We start from the raw sequence: 21488 nt of genomic DNA on the forward strand, positions 1-21488 counted from the left end.
CAGTTTTACTGTCACACAATTAGGCACCGCAGTCAACAGAGTGGTTGAAACAATGATTTTTATACAGCCACACTGCTTGGCTCACTGAGGGCATCTCACCATTGCAAGCTAGAATATAAAATTGGCAACAAGCCATGAATATTATCTAAAAATCTACAGTTTTCTGACCTGCATTATATTAACTGAATCATATTATTCCTGCGAGGGGAATTTCACTTCTCCTTCTAAAGTAAAAGAAATAAATCCATTTGCTCCAAACATTTGAAATACATTTCAGTCTATGAATTAAAATTAAACAATACTAAAGCTCCAAACTACAAACTTTCAGTTCTCAGACATATAGGGCGCGGTTCTCCCAGCCCCGCGCCGGAGAATTGCCGCAACCGTGCCACGCTGCCCCAAAGCCGGCGCGCGATTCTCCGAGGTGCGGAGAATCGGGCGCCATTTGCGCCGGCAAGTTCGGCATGGTCCGAGCGGCCGCGGGAAAAACGGCAAAGTCCCACCAGCGCCGTTCACCCCGGTCGCTGCCGGCGGGAACTCTGTGTGAAGGGTCAGGGGGCGGCCTGTGGGGGGCCTCCGATGGGGCCTGGCCCGCGATCGGGGCCCACCGTTTGCCGGGCCGGCCTCTCCCCCCCCCGGGCCTTTGTTGCGTGGCCGGCCCCTGAACCCCCACGTCATGTTGCATCAGGGCCGGCGCGCTGAAGAAGTCCCCCACGCTGGAACCGCTCCAGAATCGGTAGTCCCCGCGACAGCATTCACGGCGGCACAAACACTTAGTCTCCATTTCGGAGAATCGCGCCCATACAATTTTGCATTTGTCAGACAAGTAAGTTTTTGAACATTGTAATGCAGCACTTCTCTGAAAGTTTACAAAGACACACATCCAAAGAATTTACATAAAAATTGCTTACAATACTGGCTTCCCTGATGGCCAGCAGAGAAATGGGTGTGATTCAGAGACAGCTAGTTCTGACCTGCTCAGCAAAATGATCTGTGTTGAGATAAATCATTATAGTGAATCTCTTCAGCTGCGAGAACAGATTTGCAACAGTGCCTCAGCACTCAGCACTCCTCCAACACCTCACCACCCACTTTTCGTAGTAAACCATCAGTTTAATGAAGAAAGCAAGGTGATGGGAAAGTAGGATGATTAAAAAAAACTACTTTTGGTGGCTTCTTTGTTTTTCTTTATGTGACTTTTTTTCCCCTGACTGACCATTGGGTGTTTATATGATATGAAATAAAATCAGAAAATGTTGGACAAACTCAGAAAGTCTGGTAGCAACTGTGGAGAGAGAAATAGAGGGCGCGATCTAACAGCCACGCGCGCCCCATTTGGGATGTGACGCGACCGGCAAATCTCCCGGCTCATTACGTCTCGCGAGATCGAATGGGATCTCATGAGGCACTGCGATCTGGATCCTGTCAACATTGGGCGGGAGCCGGATTTGCTCACTTGAATATGCTCTTGCCGAAGTTACCCAAGGTGTGGGATTAAACCCCCGTGCCTCAGACACCCCAAACATGGGCCATTTAACACTGGTCTCCACCAACATAGAGCCGGCCAACTAGCACTTGGTGGCCCCTGGGAGGTCGGGCTCTGGGCATGGCGGTATCCTGACACCTCTGATGCCAGCCTTGCACTCTGGCAGTGCTACCCGGGTGCCACCCTGGCACTTTCAGGGTCCCCAGGTGGCACTGACAGCCTGTCAGTGGCACTACCAGGTTGGAGCTGCCAAGGTGCCTGAGTGGTATATTACCCAGTCAGCATTTACTCTCCCCAATGTAAAGGAGACCGCATTGGAAGAAGCGGATACATTAGACTAAATTGAAGGAGGTGCAAGTGAAGTTTTTATTCACTCAAAGGAGTGTTTGGAGCGTTGAATGGTGAGGAGGGGGGAGGTGAAGGGGCAAGTGTTACACCTTCTCTGATTGCAAGGGAAGTTGTAGTGGGTAGGGGATGAGGAGTTGTGGGTGATGGAGGAGAGGACCAGGGTGTCAAAGAGGAAGCAGTCCTTGCAGAATGCTGACAGGGGGTGAGGAGATGATGAATTTGGTGAACTCATGCTGGAGTTGGCAGAGGAAGATCTTTCGAATGCGGAATCAGGTGGGCTGGAAAGTGAGGACAAGGGAGACCCTATCTTGGTTCTGTGGGGGAGGGGAAGGGATGAGGGCAGAGGAGCAGGAGGTGGGTCGGGCACCTGTTGTGTGTCAAGCACAGAGGGAGGGAATCCTCGGTAAAGAAAAAAGTTAGACATGTCAGATGCGCCATTTTTGAAGGTGGTATCATCGAACAGATGTGATAGAAATGCAGAAACTGTGAGACTGGATGGAGTGCTTACAGGAAGCGGAATGTGAGGGGCTGGAATTGAGGTAATTTGGTTGTATGATACCTGCTTACTAGATTGTCACACATACCTTATCCATCCACTGTTCTCACACTAGATTGGTCCATTACCTATGCCTTCAGCTATGATTTGTCGCTGCTCAAGCTCAATGAATATGAAATTGGAGCTCTTTAGCTGCAAGCGTGATAGAAACATAGAAAATAGGAGCAGGAGGATGCCATTTGGCCCTTCGACCCTTTGACCCTGCTTCGCCTTTCATTTTGATCATGGCTGATCATCCAACTCAGTAGCCTAATCCCGCTTTCCCCCCGTATCCTTTGCACCCCTTCGCCCTGAGTGATGTTAAATGTCCAGTGGGAAGAATGTTTTCCGGAAAGTATGGCACTCAACTGTGACACCTGAAGTGTAACAAAGGAACTGTTTATTGACTTTTTTCTTTTAACTGGTCGAGATAGACTGTTCACCAACTCATCCACAAATCTTCCATTTACACCCTAACACACAAAGCCCCACCACTCCACTGGATCTCCACCTCCCAAGGCACTGAACTAAGAAAACATCCTCTTACCTCAAATCTCTCCATCACTTGCCTCACTGCAACACTGCAACCCAATGCCCAGGTCTTTCAGTCTTTTTACTCTGTATAATTCCTCACCCCAATGCCGGTCCCTTCCACCCCTAACACTCAGAAAAGCTGTTCCCTGATGGGTGGTGGGGTCTTCGTGTGGCCTCATCACTCCTCTTTGGAACACCTCTGCCTGAAAACCTCCTCTACTCTCCTGCTTCTTTCTGCTTGTAAAAGCCTCTCCGAACTATTTTTTCAAACTGCTTTCAATTTATCCTAATTCTTCTACCACTGATTTGCATTGTGGAAAGTCGTGGGATGTTTTATGGCATCAAAAGTGCTATGTAAGGGCAAGTTCTCCTTTGCACCCGTCCGAATAAATGTATAAAATATGTTATGTTATGCACACACTTTTTCTTTCGTTTGCAATTTGGAGGTTTCACATTTGACTTCTCCTTTTGATCGCATTGTCTGTAAAGTTTTCCGTCATTGTTGTACTTCTGACCATTGTTTTTTGCTTTCTAAATCGCAATGTGTAAAAGGAAGGTTTTAAAAGAAAATTAACATCAGGCAAATGGTTTGTACTGCAAAATAAAATGTGTGGGCTGCTCACATGACAGGAAGAGGAAGCTTTTTTAAACAAAAGTAAACAACAAAGTCTCTATTTATATGGTCATGTACAAGTGGTTCTTGTAAGGTAACTTTACAATACACTTTAAATTTGACAATATTAAAAGCCACCTGGACTGCTAAACCGATGGCAAAGCCACTGATATTGTGAAAATACAAAAAGGGTATTGTTGAATCAAAAACAGAGAATTAAAATTCACAATGCTTCTGGGTGATAAGCTTGTGTAATTAGGTGTATCTCTTGCATGTTTGATAGTTCTTCTTAATCTATCACAAATCGGATATATGTGGAATTATACACAATGAATGTTTTTTTAAAAATCAGATAAATTCTTACAAATGTCTATGCATGAATTATCTCTTATAGAGCATATATGTTGAAGACAACAAAGTTCGAGCAGCAGAGGCTCCAGTAGATTCCATTGTAGAAGTGGATCACCAATGCTCGCTTAATCCAACTCCAGAACTACTGACAAATAGGAAAATATTACAGATCCCGTTCAAGCTACTATCTACTAGCAGGGCAGTTATGTCAGCTACAGCGGTCCAGGGGCACTTTTTATGAGTATGGGGAGAAGGCCAGTCATTTCCTGGCTCACCAACTTATATGTCAAGCAGCTTCCCGTGAGAATCCTCAGATACTTAGTCCGAGCAGCAACCTGGTTTCTGCCCCTCTCCAGGTAAATGCGGCTTTTAATCCTTTTACCAGGATCTTTCTAGGTCGGAGCCCCCTGATGGTAAATCGGCCATGTCTGACTTTCTGGACAGTCTACCCATCTCAACTGTCGAGTTAGATAAGAACATGGACTGGAGGATGGCAAATGTGGTCCCTTTGTTCAAAAAGGGGAGCAGAGACAACCCCGGCAACTATAGACCGGTGAGCCTCACGTCTGTAGTGGGTAAAGTCTTGGAGGGCATTATAAGAGACAAGATTTATAATCATCTAGATAGGAATAATATGATCAGGGATAGTCAGCATGGCTTTGTGAAGGGTAGGTCATGCCTCACAAACCTTATCGAGTTCTTTGAGAAGGTGACTGAACAGGTAGACGAGGATAGAGCAGTTGATGTGGTGTATATGGATTTCAGCAAAGCGTTTGATAAGGTTCCCCACGGTAGGCTATTGCAGAAAATACGGAGGCTGGGGATTGAGGGTGATTTAGAGATGTGGATCAGAAATTGGCTAGCTGAAAGAAGACAGAGGGTGGTGGTTGATGGGAAATGTTCAGAATGGAGTTCTGTCACAAGTGGAGTACCACAAGGATCTGTTCTGGGGCCGTTGCTGTTTGTCATTTTTATCAATGACCTAGAGGAAGGCGCAGAAGGGTGGGTGAGTAAATTTGCAGACGATACTAAAGTCGGTGGTGTTGTCGATAGTGAGGAAGGAAGTAGCAGGTTACAGAGGGATATAGATAAGCTGCAGTGCTGGGCTGAGAGGTGGCAAATGGAGTTTAATGTAGAGAAGTGTGAGGTGATTCACTTTGGAAGGAAAAACAGGAATGTGGAATATGTGGCTAATGGAAAAGTTCTTGAAAGTGTGGATGAGCAGAGGGATCTAGGTGTCCATGTACATAGATCCCTGAAAGTTGCCACCCAGGTTGATAGGGTGGTGAAGAAGGCCTATGGAGTGTTGGCCTTTATTGGTAGAGGGATTGAGTTCCGGAGTCAGGAGGTCATGTTGCAGCTGTACAGAACTCTGGTACGGCCGCATTTGGAGTATTGCGTACAGTTCTGGTCACCGCATTATAGGAAGGACGTGGAGGCTTTGGAGCGGGTGCAGAGGAGATTTACCAGGATGTTGCCTGGTATGGAGGGAAAATCTTATGAGGAAAGGCTGATGGACTTGAGGTTGTTTTCGTTAGAGAGAAGAAGGTTAAGAGGAGACTTAATAGAGGCATACAAAATGATCAGAGGGTTAGATAGGGTGGACAGTGAGAGCCTTCTCCCGCGGATGGAAATGGCTAGCACGAGGGGACATAGCCTTAAACTGAGGGGTAATAGATATAGGACAGAGGTCAGGGGTAGGTTCTTTACGCAAAGAGTAGTGAGGCCGTGGAATGCCCTACCTGCTACAGTAGTGAACTCGCCAACATTAAGGGCATTTAAAAGTTTATTGGATAAACATATGGATGATAATGGTATAGTGTAGGTTAGATGGCTTTTGTTTCGGTGCAACATCGTGGGCCGAAGGGCCTGTACTGCGCTGTATTGTTCTATGTTCTATGTTCTAACAGTGAGTTGGACTCCATGTTACACGCCGACCAAATTTTAAAAGTAATGGGTCGACAGTGTTACAAGGTCCCTGGTCCAGATTGCTTTCCGATTGAATTTTATAAGACGTTCTCAGAGTAGATTGTACCTTTATTATTGGACATGTTTAATGGTTCCCTATCCTGGGGGTCACTGCCTCCGACCTCATTCAAACCTATTTCTTTGCTCCTAAAGAGGGACAAGGACCCGACAGAGTGTGGTTCACACCATCCTATCTTGCTTTTGAATGCGGACATCAAGCTTCTTGCTGAGGTTCTGGTGCTCTGATTGGAGCCTTGCTTCCCCAGTATTATTTGGAGGATCAAATAGGTTTTGTGAAGGGTTGACAATTGTCAGCCAATATACATTGCCTGCTAAGTGTTATCGTTTACCCCTCCCCAGTATCCGAACCTGAGGTGATAGTATCTCTGGATGTGGAAAAGGCAATTGGCAGAGTGGGATGGGAGTATTTAGTTGAGATTCTTGGGAGATTTGGATTCGGACATAAATTTCCTTCTTGGATTTGCCTGTTACATAATGCCCCTACGGTCAGTGTTTATACAAATACTCTATGCTCTGATTATTTTCTCTTGAATAGGGGCACAAGACAGGGCTGCTCGCTTTCTCCACTATTGTTCACCCTGGCGATAGAGCTGCTCTTTATAGTGTTGAGGTCCTCTAGTCAAGGGAGGGGTATTAGTCGAGATGGGTGGAGTATCGGGTGTCTCTGTGCGGATGATCTACTTCTTTAAATTACAGACCCATATCCCTCATCGATGGCATAATGAAGTTATTTAATACCTTCGGCTCCTTCTCTGTGTATAAATTGAACTGAGGCAAGAGTGAATCTTTCCTGGTTAACCCTCCTGGGAGACGAGCCCAATTGAGCACGTTATCTTTCCACCTCTCTAATACAACCTTTCGTTATCTAGGGGTCCGGGTGGTCCACAACTGGACCTCACTTCATAAGTTGAAGTACACAAGCCTGATTAATAGTGTCAAAATAGATTTACAGAGGTGGAACAACCATCCTTTATCATTGGCAGGTATGATTCAAATTATTAAAATGAACGTGCTCCGGAAGGTTTTCTTTTTCTTTCAATGTCTTCCCATTTTTCTGCCCAAATCTTTTTTTATCAGCGTTAACAAATTGATATTGGCTTTTATTTGGGCGGGTAATAATCCCAGAGTTCATAACGTTCTACTCCAATGGGATAGACAGATGGGGTCTTGGCCCTCTCCAAGTTATTGTTTTATTATCGAGCTGCTAACATCCCAAAAAGTCTGTTGTGGATTAGTGACCCCGATTCTATTTGAGGACAAATGGAGGCTCGCTTCTGCATTTCTTCTACTCTTCTCGCCATAGTCACTGCAGCATTGCCCTTTTCCCTGCTACATTTCCCCCAAATCCACTGGTGGTCTCCTCTCTTAGGATTTGGAAGCAATTTAGACAGCACTTTAAGCTCATTTCCCTGTCTTCACTGACCCCTATTTGTAACAGTCACTTTTTCCTCCCTTCATGGTTCGGACCCAACATTTGAATCTTGGAAAGTGAAGGGTCTGGAACGTTTTGGGGATCTGTTCGTGGAAGACAGATTTGCCAGTTTTCAGGAGTTAGCTATTAAATTTCAGCTACGCGACTCTAGCCTTTCTTGATTAATGGGGTATCAAAGATTTATAGGGAGAAGGCAGGAGAATGGGGATGAGAAACATATCAGTCATGATTGAATGATGGAGCAGATTCGATGGGCTGAATGGCCTTATTCTACTCCTATGTCTTATGGTCTTTTTTCGGTATTTTCAAGTTTGCGACTTCTCATGTATGGCTTTCCTTCCTTTCCTTTGGAACCACTTTCTTCCTTGTTGAAGAGGCTTCTGTCCCTGGCTTGGTGAGGGGTCTATTTTGGATCTATATGGCCTATATCTCTCGCTAAATGGGGTAAGTACCAAGTAGGAAGGTGAATTAGGCCCTATACTTACTAATGAGGTTTGGAAGGAGGCCCTTCACAGGGTCAACTCCACATTCTAATGTGCTCGGTTAAGCCTTATTCAGTTTTAAGTTGTTACACAGGATGGACTTGACTAGGACAAGAATGACTGGGTTTTTCCCAAATGTTGAGAAGAGTTGTGAATGCTCTGCTCTTGGCCTGGTGCGCCATATGCATATGTTCTGCTCCTGTCCCAAACTCCTAGGTTTCTGGGCCTCCATCTTCAACACCTTGTGAGATACTTCATTTGAATTTGGACCCATGTCCGCTGGTTGCCATATCTTGGGTGTTGGATTTGCCGATGATTAAGTCTGGGGTATAGGTGGATATTGTCTCCTTTGCCTCACTGATAGCTCAGAGGTGAATACGGCTTTATTGGAGGTCTCCCACTCCGCCCGTGCCTCTGGTTAGCTGGGTGATTTAATGTCATTCCTACACTTGGAGAAAATCAAATTCACCATCAGGGGGTCAGTGGAGATGTTCTACCTTAGATGGCAACCATGTATTTCCGTTTTTGAGTATCTAGACTGTCAACTGCTCCTGGGTTTAGTTTAGTTTTAGTATTTATGTTATATATGTTGGGTTCTTTTAACTTTTAGATTTTGTTGCATTTTTTTGCATTCTTTTATTCTCGTTTGTGTTGATTATTCTGTTAAAACTCTAATAAACATTTTTTTTTAAATTGTCGATGCATGGAATCTTCACTGCCCTTTTCAGAGATCGGGAGTGATGCGTGACTGCCCACATGCACAACCTTACAGGAGGTGACTGATTAAAAGGCTACCTCTGGAAGTGCAGTCCAATTAAGACTGGTGGACAGGGCATGTATGGTGGACAGAGCATGTACCTGCCTGGGCCAATGGGAGAGCAGGAAGAATTGTCCTGTTGACAGCCCTGCCAGGAGGGTCAGGTGCTGCTGCAGCAGGCAGGAAAACATCAGGGGACGTCAAGGTGGCAAAGTAGGAAAATCTTAAAACTATTAGCGGCCGCAGGTGCCAGACCATCAATATCCTCCACCTGATGAGATATCCACAATCTGGTACTGGATGAGTAGAAATTTTCTTCAACTAAATATTGAGAAGACCAAAACCATTGTCTTCAAGCCCTGTCACAAACTCCATTCCCTTGCCATGAAGTCCATGCACCTCTCCCTGACAACTATGTCAGGGTGAGCTAGATACTTAGCTGTGGTATCGTATTTGACCCCTAGATGAGCTTCTGACCACATATCTGCATCATCACTAAGATCTCCCACTTCCACCTCTGTAACATTGTCTGACCTTACATCTGCCTCTCCCACAGCTGCTCCTGGGATCCTTATGCATGAATTTGTTCAATGAAAGGAAATGAAAATTGCTTATTGTCACAAGTAAGCTTCAAATGAAGTTACTGTGAAAAGCCCCTAGTCGCCACATTCCGGCGCCTGTTCGGGGAGGCTGGTACGGGAATCGAACCGTGCTGCTGGCCTGCCTTGGTCTGCTTTAAAAGTTAGTGATTTAGCCCAGTGTGCTAAACTAACCCCTGTTCAATTCCTCTTCACTTAACTATTCCAACATATTCCTGGTTAGCCTCACATTTCTCAGCCCCTGTAAACTTGAGATCATCCAAATACCATTGTCTGTGTTCTAACTCCCACCAGGTACCATTGACCCATACTCCTTCTGTTTGCTGAAGTGCATTAGTACCTGGTGAAGCAACACCTCCATTTTAAAATTCTCAATCTAATTTCAAATCACTGCATGATCTTGTCTCTCTCTAATCTTGATAACCTCCTCCAGCCCTAAACCCTCCAAGACAGTGGTGCTCCTTCAATTATGGTCCTTGTTCACCCCAAGTTTAATTGCTTTACAATTGGCAGTTGTGTCTTCAGCTGCAAAGGCCTTCAGCTCCGAAATTTCCTTCTGAAAAATTTCTACCCCTCTACCTCTCTTCACTCCAATAAGACACTCTTCACAACTTACTTCTTTAGCCAAGCTTTCTGGTCATTTGCCTTAATATAGTGCTTAATATAGACATTCCTATAGGAACGGGCAATTCAGAGGGAATAGAAAGGGAGGAACTTGAACAATCAGCATCAATTGGGAAATGGTACTCAACACACTATTGGATAAAGGGCAGACAAGTCCCCCGGGCCTGATGGCCTACATTCTAAGATATTAAAGGAAGTGGCCGTGAATCCATTGGTTAGAATATTCCAAAATTCCCTGCAAATGGGAAAGGTTCCAGTGGATTGGAAAAATGCCAATAAGAACATAAGAACTAGGAGCAGGAGTAGGCCATCTGGCCCCTCCTTGCTCCGCCATTCAATGAGATCATGGCTGAACTTTTGTGGACTCAGCTCCACTTTCCGGCCCGAACAACATAACCCTTAATCCCTTTATTCTTCAAAAAACTATCTATCTTTATCTTAAAAACATTTAATGAAGGAGCCTCTACTGCTTCACTGGGCAAGGAATTCCATAGATTCACAACCCTTTGGCTGAAGAAGTTCCTCCTAAACCCAGTCCTAAATCTCCTTCCGCTTATTTTGAGGCTATGCCCCCTAGTTCTGCTTACACCCACCAGTGGAAACAACCGGCCCGCATCTATCCTATCAATTCCCTTCATAATATTGTATGTTTCTATACATCATCCTTCTAAATTCCAATGAGTACAGTCCCAGTCTACTCAACCTCTCCTCGTAATCCAACCCCTTCAGCTCTGCGATTAACCTAGTGAATCTCCTCTGCACACCCTCCAGTGCCAGTACGTCCTTTCTCAAGTAAGAAGACCAAAACTGAACACAACACTCCAGGTGTGTCCTCACTAACACCTTATGCAATTGCAGCATAACCTCCCTCGTCTTAAACTCCATCCCTCTAGCAATGAAGGACAAAATTCCATTTGCCTTCTTAATCACCTGTTGCATCTGTAAACCAGCTTTTTGCGACTCATGCACTAGCACACCCAGGTCTCTCTGCACAGCAGCATGTTTTAATATTTTATCATTTAAATAATAATCCCTGTTGCTGTTATTCCTACCAAAATGATTAACCTCACATTTGTCAACATTGTATTCCATCTGCCAGACCCTAGCCCATTCACTTAGCCTATCCAAATCCCTCTGCAGACTTCCAGTATCCTCTGCACTTTTTGCTTTCCCACTCATCTTAGTGTCATCTGCAAACTTGGACACATTGCCCTTGGTCCCCAACTCCAAATCATCTATGTAAATTGTGAACAATTGTGGACCAAACACTGATCCCTGAGGGACACCACTAGCTACTGATTGCCAACCAGAGAAACACCCATTAATCCCCACTCTTTGCTTTCTCTTAATTAATCAATCCCCAATCCATGCTACTACGTTACCCTTAATGCCATGCATCTTTATCTTATGCAGCAACCTTTTGTGTGGCACCTTGTCAAAGGCTTTCTGGAATATATATATACCAGATCCATTGGCTCCCCGTTATCTACCGCACTGGTAATGTCCTCAAAAAATTCCACTAAATTAGTTAGGCATGACCTGCCCTTTATGAACCCACGCTGCGTCTGCCCAATTAGACAATTTCCATCCAGATGCCTCGCTATTTCTTCCTTGATGATAGATTCCAGCATCTTCCCTACTACCGAAGTTAAGCTCACTGGCCTATAATTATCCGCTTTCTGCCGACTTCCTTTTTTAAACAGTGGTGTCACATTTGCTAATTTCCAATCCGTCGGGACCACCCCAGAGTCCAGTGAATTTTGGTAAATGATCACTCGTGCATTTGCAATTTTCCTAGCCATCTCTTTTAGCACTCTGGAATGCATTCCATCACGGACAGGAGACTTGTCTATCTTTAGCCCCATTAGCTTGCCCATCACTACCTCCTTCGTGATAACAATCCTCTCAAGGTCCTCACCAGACATAGCCTCATTTCTATCAGTCACTGGCATGTTATTTGTGTCTTACACTGTGAAGACCGACCCAAAAAACCTGTTCAGTTCCTCAGCCATTTCCTCATCTCCCATTATTAAATCTCCCTTCTCATCCTCTAAAGGATCAATATTTACCTGAGCCACTCTTTTTTGTTTTATATATTTGTAGAAACTTTTACTATCTGTTTTTATAATCTGAGCAAGTTTACTCTCATAATCTAACTCTTCTTTAGAGCTTTTTTAGTAACTTTCTGTTGGCCTCTAAAGATTTCCCAGTCCTCTAGTCTCCCACTAATATTTGCCACTTTGTATGCTTTTTCCTTCAATTTGATACTCTCCCTTATTTCCTTAGATATCCATGGTCGAATTTCCGTGATTCTACCGTCCTTCCTTTTTGTTGGTGTAAACCTTTGCTGAGCACTGTGAAAAATTGCGTGGAAGGTTCTCCCCTGTTCCTCAACTGTTTCACCATAGAGTCTTTGCTCCCAGTCTACCTTAGCTAGTTCTTCTCTCATCCCATTGTAATCTCCTTTGTTTAAACACATAACACTCGTGTTTGATTTTACCTTCTCACCCTCCATCTGTATTTTAAATTCCACCATATTATGATCGTTCCTTCTGAGAGGATCCCTAACTATGAGATCATGAATCAATCCTGTCTCATTACACAGGACCAGATGTAGGACAGCTTGTTCCCTCGTAGGTTCCATTACATACTGTTCTAGGAAGCCATCGGGGATACATTCTATAAACTCCTCCTCAAGGCTGCCTTGACCGACCTGGTTAAACCAATCGACCTGTAGATTAAAATCCCCCATGATAACTGCTGTACCATTTCTTCATGCATCAGTTATTTCTTTGTTTATTGCCTGCCCCACCATAATATTACTATTTGGTGGCACATAGACTGCTCCTATCAGTGACTTTTTCGCCTTCCTATTCCTGATTTCCACCCAAATGGATTAAACCTTACCCTCCATAGCACCGATTATTATTACACCCTTACTATTGCCCGGATGTCATCCTTAAATAACAGAGCTACACCACCTCCCTTACCATCCACTCTGTCCTTCCAAATAGTTTGATACCCTCGGATATTTAACTCCCAGTCGTGACCATCCTTTAACCGTGTTTCAATAATGGCCACTAAATCATAGTCATTCACGATGGTTTGTGCCATCAACTCATTTACCTTATTCCGAATACTACGAACATTCAGGTAAAGTACACTTACGTTGGCTTTTTTACCTCTGCTTTGAATCATAACACCTCAATCAGTAACCTCTCCTAAGTTATATTTCCTCTTAACTTTTCTCCTAATTTTCCTTGTCGTTGAACCCATATCTTCATGTAACAACCTGTCGCTTACCATTAATGTTTTTACTTCCCATTTTATTCCTTTCAGTATTACTGGGCCTATTCACTGAGCTCCCCTCAGTCACTGTACCTTGTACTGTCACCCTTTTTTATTTTTGACTTTGGCTTCTCTGCCTTACACTTTCCCCCTTACTGCCTTTTGTTTCTGTCCCTGTTTTACTACCTTCCAACTTCCTGCGTCGGTTCCCATCCCCCTGCCACATTAGTCTAAACCCTCCCCAACAGTTCTAGCTGAATGTAATGTCCTTATTCAAAAACAGAGGGAGGCAGAATATAGAAAATTACAGACCAGTTAGTTTAACATCTGTTGTTGGGAAATTGGTAGAATCAATTATTAAGGAAGTAATATCAGGACATTTGTAAAGTCAAAATGCTATCCATCAGAGTCAGCATGGTTTTATGAAGGGCAAATTATGTTTGACTAATTTTCTAGTGTTCTTTGAAGATGTAGCAAACAAAGTTGATAATGGGGGTCCTATAGATGTAGTATATCTGGACTTCTGGAAGGCATTTGATAAGGTGCCGCACAGAAGTTTAATTCACAAGGTTAGATCACATGGGCTTAGGGGTAACTTATTAGCTTGGAGAGAAGACTGGCCGATTGACAGAAAACAGAGAGTCGGGATAAATGGCAAGATGTAACTAGTAGGATGCCACAGGGTTTGGTCCTTGGGCCTCAGCTTCTGCAATCTATCTTAACGACTTACAGGGATAGAAGGTTCTATCTCCAGATTTGCAGATGACACAAAATAGGTGGGGCAGTAAGTTGCAATGAGAAAATAAGAACCTTACAAATGGATATAGATTGGTTAATAGAGTAGACCAAAATGTAGCAGATGGAGTTTAATGTGGATAAGTATGAGATCATGCGTGTCGGTCAGAAAAATGGGAAGGCAACTTATTATCTAAATGGGGAGAGACTTTGGGGTGCTCCGATGCAGAGGGATCTGGGGATCTCTATTCATGAGTCACAGAAAACTAGCATGCAGGTTCAGCAGATAATAAAGAAAGTGAATGAAATTTTGGCATTTATAGCTAAAGGAGTAGAGTATAAAAGTAAGGAAGTGTTGTTGCAACTATACAAGGAATTGGTGAGACCACACCTGGAGTATTGTGCACAGTTTTGGGCCCCTTATTTGAGGAAAGGTGTAGTAGCATTGGAAGCAGTTCAGAGGAGGTTCACTAGGTTGATTCCAGAGATGATGGGTTTGTCGTATGAGGAGAGATTTAACAGTTGAGGCCTATACTCTCTGGAGTATAGAAGAATGGGAGAGATCAAATTGAGCTATAATAGATGCTAAAATGTATGGATAAAGTAGACGTGGAGCAGATGCTTCTTCTAGTGGGACATTCTAGAATGAGAGGTCATAGTCTTAAGATAAGAGGTAGAAAATTAAAACAGATTTGAAGAGAAACTATTTCTCCCAACAGATTGTGAACCTGTGAAATTCGCAACCCCAGAGTGGGGTGGAGGTTGGGACAGTGAGTAAATTTAAGGAGGAGTTGGACAGATTTTTAATTGATAATGGGTTGAAGGTTTATGGAGAATGGGCAGGACGGTGGAGTTAACGCCAGAATGGGATCAGCCATGATCGAATGGCAGAGCAGACACGATGGGCCAAATGGCCTAATTTAAGTTTTAGTTAATTTAATGTTCTGGCTTCAAACAATCTTTTATCCACTTTTTGGAAATTGGAATCGGCACATATTTTTTCAAAATTAGCTTAATAATTTGTGAGTTGGATCAATTTCTCTTGGAACAAATCAGACAATGACATTAACTAAGTATTGTTTACACCAGCAAGTAAAGGTTTTTGAAATATTCATTCATGGTGTATCGGCATTGCCAGCAAGGTCAGCATTTATTATCCATCCCTAATTGTCCTTGCGGTGGTTTTATCATGTGCTTCTTGATCTTAGGTATCATGAAGATCCTAAAGTTAAATTCATGCAAAGCAAGTGCCTTAGTGCAGTATGTGCAGTGTGTCACAGCCTGACAGGTTCTGTTTTCAGACTGGCATTCAAATCCAGAATTGCAGTCCATTCATGCAATCCTCTGAATCCCAGGTTTCCAATTCGATGAGCATGGCATCAAACAACAACAAGCTACATGGTTAATGAAAGTAATTAAGGTGTCCATAATTTTCAACTCCTCCCCATTCGAATCCTGGTAATTCAAGGCCAGGTCATTAGGTAAAATACTTGCATTGTGCAAAATGGCTTTTTAATTTGAATGTTACTACTTTTGCTTTCAACCAATATAATGCTGAACTTTCTACATATATCCATAGGAATTATCCATAGTAAAACAAAACAAGAGTGGCTGCTGCACAATTGCACTCCATTTCAGAAATAGTTTAAGATTTTATTTAGGAAACAACATGTCTTTATCCATAATTTTTCATAACCTTAGGAAGTTCCAAAGTGTTTTACAGAAAATTAAATACTTTTGCAATATACTCACTGTTTTAATGTAGGGAAATGTGGCAGCCAATTTACAGGCATTAAGGTTCCACAAACAGCAAAGAGATTAATGACTGGATAATCTACTTTGATAATGTTGATGAGAGTTAAATATTGACCGAACACCAGGACAACCCTGTCCTTCTTTGAAACAGTGCCATGTGATTCTTTTATGCCTACCTGGGAGGACAGATGGTGCCTTAGTTCAACATCTCAGCTAAAAGATGGTATATGTAGTAGCACAGCACTTCCTCAGTGCATTGCAGTGACAACCTAGATTATATGCTCCATATTCTGGAGCGGAGCTTAAACCTAGGACCTTCTCCCTCAGGGGTTGAGGGTGCATTGTGCCAAGGCAGACACTCAATTAGGGTGCAATTAACTCCATACTGAGCATAGAGTGAGCATTGTACCAACAGAGTGATTACACAATAGCAGAACTCAAGTGATAAAAAAATCTCCACCGCAATATAATTATATAGAAGTAGAAAGTGCAAGAACAGGTGATTTGGGGCAGCATGGTGGCACAGTGGTGAGCAACAGGGATCCGGGTACAATTCCAGCCTTGGGTGACTGTGTGGGCTTTGCACGTTCTCCCCATGTCTGCGTGGATTTCCTCCGGGTGCTCCTGTTTCCTCCCACAGTCCAAAGATGTGCAGGTTAGATGCGGTTGCGGGGATAGGGTGAGGGAGTGGGCCTATGTAGGGTGCTCTTTCAGAGGGTGGGTGCAGATTTCATGGGCCGAATGGCCTTCTTCTGCACTGTAGGGATTCAATGGCTCAAGTGTTCTGTGCTGGTGTTTAGACTTCATATATTTCTCCTCCTATTCCATTTACCCATGTGGGACTTTCAACATTTTTTTCTATTCTCTTTACTCTCTTGGCCTCATCTAGATTCCTTTCAAAAACATCCAGGCTATTTGCTTCTATTACACCCTGTGGTAGAATATTCCACATTTTAACCGCGGTTGTTCAGAAAATTTCTTCTGATTTCCCCATTGGATTTATTAGTCACTATCTTTTATTTATTACTCGTAGTTTTCGATTCTCCTACAAGGTAAAATGCTGTCTCTGTCTCTATCCTGTTCAAAACATTCAAATTTTGTAGACGTTTAATAACTTACCTCCATGCCTTCTCTTTTTTAAATAAAAAAGACTCAACCTGTTCAATCTTTCCCAATAGCTGTGACCTCTCTGTTCTCCACTGCTTCAATAATAATAATCACAAGTAGGCTTCAATTAAGTTACTGTGAAAAGAGGCTGGTATGGGAATTGAACTCATGCTGCTGGCTGTGTTCTGCATTATAAACCAGCGATTTAGCCCACTGTGCTAAACCAGCCCATACCCTCTGAGACCAAAATTGTGCACAGTACTGCACAGGGCAGCCTGACCAGGTTTCTATAGAGGTTTAACATAACTTCACTACTTTTGAATTCAGTGCCCCTTGAAATAAATCCCAGAGCTTTGTTAGCACTTTTAATTGCTTTGCTGACCTGTGAGCCTGCTTTTATCACTTTGATTATAATTAAGTTTTTAATCAGCAGCAACTAAGAAATATACAAAATCCTAGTGTATGAATTTTGCTACTCAGTTCTCAAAATTCATAATAAGGTCACATTTTAAAACAAATGTACTATTTGGGCAATGTGTATACTCCCAAGCTGGTAGTATTTCATTTTAATGATAGCATTATTCCAAAAAGTCAAATCTTTACCCTGTTACTCTAAGCATTGAGTCTTGCAATAAATATCAAAGCGAACACTAAGAGTAAGAGACTGGTATTGGGGAACAAGGCCCATTACAGGACTACAGGCAACACAATAATGGACAGAAGAAAATGGAAGACTTGCTAAATACATATTTTGCATCTATTTATGTGCAGGAAGAGGGTAACACAGCAAAAATAAGTAAAAAGGAACAAACGTATTGAATTTAATTAAGTTAATGGAGAATGGAGAAAACAATAGGAATTAAGATTGTCAAATATCCAGGGCCTGATGATTTCCCCTCCAGAATTATAAAACAATGAAAGGATTCCAGGTGAATAAGTCCAACATCTAGATTCAGGAATTGTCTTTGGATTAGAGGATTGAACATATTTAAGAAGTGGAAAAGAGAAACCAAAGAAATCAGAGACTGGATGGGTGAGCACAAGTATGTATAAGCGGAACAAATAAGAGTCAGCATAGATTTGTGAGGAATGGATCATGTCTGATTAATCTCAGGGCAGCACGGTGGCACAGTGGATAGCACTGCTGCCTCACGGCGCCAAAATCCCAGGTTCGATTCTGGGTCACTGTCCGTGTGGAGTTTGCACATTCTCCCTGTGTTTGTGTGGGTTTCGCCCCCACAACCCAAAGATGTGCAGGGTAGGTGGATTGGCCTCGCTAAATTGTCCCTTAATTGGAAAACATTTATTGGGTACTCAAATTTTTTTAAAAATAAAAAATACATGTCTGATTAATCTAGTTGTAGAGTTTGATGAAGTTTTTAGCCTGACAAGGAGTGGAGTAGCAATGGGTTATATGTGTATGGACTTCCACAAAACATTTATCAAGGTTCAATGCAAAAGATTGTTAACAAAATAGGAAAGCACATTGAATTTGAGGTGTATTTGTAACATCTGTTGATAATTAATTGGGGGAAGTAAAAGATAGGGAGTAGAAATAAAGGGAACAATCGGAGATTCTCTAATTGGAATTTTTTCTTTATCCCATAGGACTTGGGATACAAAGAGAAGGGAGTCATGATTCAGTTGGTCAGACCCAATCATCGCGAGTGCAGCATTCAGTTTTGGGTGCTGAACTTCAGAAACAATATATAATCCTTGGAGAAGGCACAGTGCAGATTCACTAGATTTCTATCAAGGCTGAAGGGGTTGAATGATGAGGGAGGACAGATTACATTTAGATTACTTTACATTAAAGATTGAAGAAACTACCTTTAAAATGTTAAAGGAAACTGATAAGAGTACATGCCCAGAAACTATTTCTTCTGTTGGGGAAATCTAGATTCTCTAGAACAAGGAGGGCATCATGTTACAAAGTCACATATTTGGGAGTGAAAGCAGGAAGTACTGTTTTGTACAAATAGTGGTAGGAATCTGGACTTCCCTCTCCTAAAAGGCTGCCGATGCTGAGTCAATTTGAGTGTCAAAACTGAAACCAATACATTTTTGCTAGGTACAAACACCCTGGAAAGTGGAACAAAGGTGGAGAAATGTTGTTAAAGTACTGGTCATCAATGATTGAGTTAAATGGTGGAACACGCTTCAGGTGTTGAATTGCCTCCTACTGTCCCTATAATCACTGGAATATGTTTTTATGATTCATTCAGAGTAAAGAAAATACAATGAATGAAATTACTAACCAATGAATGAAATGATTAATGTGAGGTATGTTATTTTTGTCATCCATGGCCTCTTCTAACGGTACATTCTTTGAGAGTGCGGGATGAGAATGGAGACTAATATCTGCTCATTATGTAGTGTAAAGCAGGTTTCTGAGCACACTCTCAGTGTTTCAAAACCTCTTTGGAGTCTAAACAATGCTCATTTCCTCTTACTCGCGGTTGCACAATCATTCGAACTACTGGCAAAAATGAAGTGGTGGCAAGCTTGGACCGGCAGTCTAAAAAAATCCCCTTTACTTCAAAAAAATACCCCAACGTCAGACCAGAGTCTGAATCCAAAACAAAGAGCGTAACAATGAGGGAATTTCAATAAAACCTTGGCTTTTCATCCGGCAGGCTAATCGAGACTTGACTAAAGCTGGCCCATCACAATATTTGAAGAACAATATGCACCGTATTTGGAGTGGCCATATCGATAGATCGAGCTATCACAGTTAGAAAGGTACCAACGAACTTTATTGCCTCAAAACTCTGAATTTGATTGCAATGCTGTGCGCATGATGGCAAGTGCTGGGGGAAGGAGGGCAACGCAATTTCTCAAATGTCCTGTTATTCAGCCTTTATTTAACTTCACATAAGGCATATGTGTCGAGATGAACATATGCAGTCGAGTCAACACAATGACTAAACCCACCAGCTTTATTTACTTAGATATTCAGTTATAGGTCAAAGATTGTGTCGCTGGCTTCGTGAGAAAAGTGTGTTACGCAATAGGATGTTACGCAAGACTTTTTGGTAGATTTTTAAAATCTTGCTGGTATTTAAACAATCAAGATGAATTGCAATGCTGCCTCTTTCAGAAAAAACAAAAAACAGTTCCGCAAACCATTACATACACGTCTGTGGCACCCCATGCAGCTGGGCATGAAGTTTTATTGAAAAACACAACTACCCTTTTTCTTCCTCTTCAACTTATTCGCCGGGAGATGCGGAAGTTCGGAGCAAATAGTCACTTCATGGTAAAGCGTAGACACACTTGTTTTTTTGTGCGGGGGGTGAGGAGTGGGGGTGAGGGTAGGGGGGGGGGGGGGGAGAGAGAGTGAAAGTTTTACCCTACCTCTTCGCGCCTCTTGTATATGTGTAGGTGAAGGTGGAATCGGAATATCTGAAATCTGAAATGGGAGAAAAGAAACATCAAACAAAAAAAAAGGTCATGGTCAAACCAAGCACCGGATTTGGAGTTACCCGTGCTGTTGGCGAGGTGTGCCAGGGGGTGGATTAACGGAGACAAATACAGCCCCAGTGAAACAATCGCGTTGCAGAGTCTGCGATGGAGCACTTCACAGAGCTGCCCATTCACTGTACGTGTCTCTGCAACAAGTGTTTCCATAGCGACAACAAAATTGTCGATGCGAACGGACAGATCCATGGAAATGAACAGAAACTGCAAATACAGTCGCATTCATCCATCTGCTCCATCACGTCGAGGTTGTAATAAAAAAAATTTCAATTGCAAATTAATGCACGGAATATATCACCGAGGGTGGCTGATATACACTGCATGCTGTTAATGAACCAAATGAATACAATGGCAGCATACTGCCGGGGTTTTAGCACCAAAAGCAGCATTTAAGATTAAGAATAAAAACCAATCTTACCGGAAAACAGGCAGTCTTTGTCCGCCTTACACCCCTGGAGTACGCTGTCTATGTCTGTCTGTATCCGCTCCTGCCTTGAACACATCCCCATGAAGTGTAAACAGAGAGAGAAATGTTTTCGTTTTCCTTTTATTTTGTCTGTCCCCCACCTCCTCCTCCTCCCGTAAAAGCAAGAAATGCGAATGGAGCCGCTCCTGAGCTCAAGGTCACGGTCCCCAGTGTGGTGCAGGTGGGAGGCGGTGCGGGAGGGCCAGCCAGAGATGTGGGGCTCGCTCCGGGGGCTGCTCTGGTCCAGGCGGTGCTGCAGTTACTGGATTCCAGCTGGCCAAAGATGACAATAGCGATCCGCTGCTCTTCTTCCGAGATGTACTGTACTACGGGCCGCCGCAGCCTCCACACATACACACACACACACACCCTGCTTCGCAAGGCTTCGCGATTTCGAAAGCTAATAAAGCGCCAGCCCACCGCCTCTTCTCCTTTCAGCCTGATTTCTTCATTTGTTATTCCGTCTGCATTTCTTCCCCCCGGGGGTGGGTAATATCCAACCTGTGACCGACACTGTGGACCTGGGCAGGTATACAAGCCACACAGTATGTGCCCACGTTTATCTTTTAATTGAACCAGCAGCGTTAGGACTGAAGGCTCCCACCGCTCGCTTCATCAGGTGAAATGTGACGGCGTCACTCGCTTAAAGAAATACAGATTTGACAGAACTCACTCACTCACTCAGCTGCTTCTGTAATAAACGCCATCTAGCAGATTTGTGAGTGGGATGTGTGTGGGGGAGGGGGCGGGGAGAGGGGGGTAGTGTGATTTAATAAACACGACGTGTCCATTTCACAAATTCGATTTTCTGCTTATTATTTATTCTGAATAGAATTATTCAAAACACCGAGCTAGGAGCATACAAAGCACAAATCTATCATGTTTGATTAACGTCTCCGAATCCATT

At 43.1% G+C, this 21488-nt stretch overlaps 1 protein-coding gene across 1 annotated transcript in view; it reads right to left on the reverse strand.

The window, feature by feature from the left end:
* Positions 1-21277, reverse strand: part of parp8 (poly (ADP-ribose) polymerase family, member 8) — a 629329-nt gene extending 608052 nt beyond the window's left edge. Inside the window, exons 1-2 of the mRNA XM_072497074.1 lie at positions 20534-21277; positions 19993-20047 (exon numbers count right to left, since the gene is read on the reverse strand). Of these exons, the coding sequence (XP_072353175.1) occupies positions 19993-20047; positions 20534-20624 (146 nt within the window). The 5' untranslated portion in view covers positions 20625-21277. The remainder of the gene's footprint in view (positions 1-19992; positions 20048-20533) is intronic.
* Between the last annotated feature and the right edge of the window lie 211 nt (positions 21278-21488).

Source organism: Scyliorhinus torazame, chromosome 3 (genome assembly GCF_047496885.1).
Source record: "Scyliorhinus torazame isolate Kashiwa2021f chromosome 3, sScyTor2.1, whole genome shotgun sequence".
NCBI classification, from domain to species: Eukaryota; Metazoa; Chordata; class Chondrichthyes; order Carcharhiniformes; family Scyliorhinidae; genus Scyliorhinus; species Scyliorhinus torazame.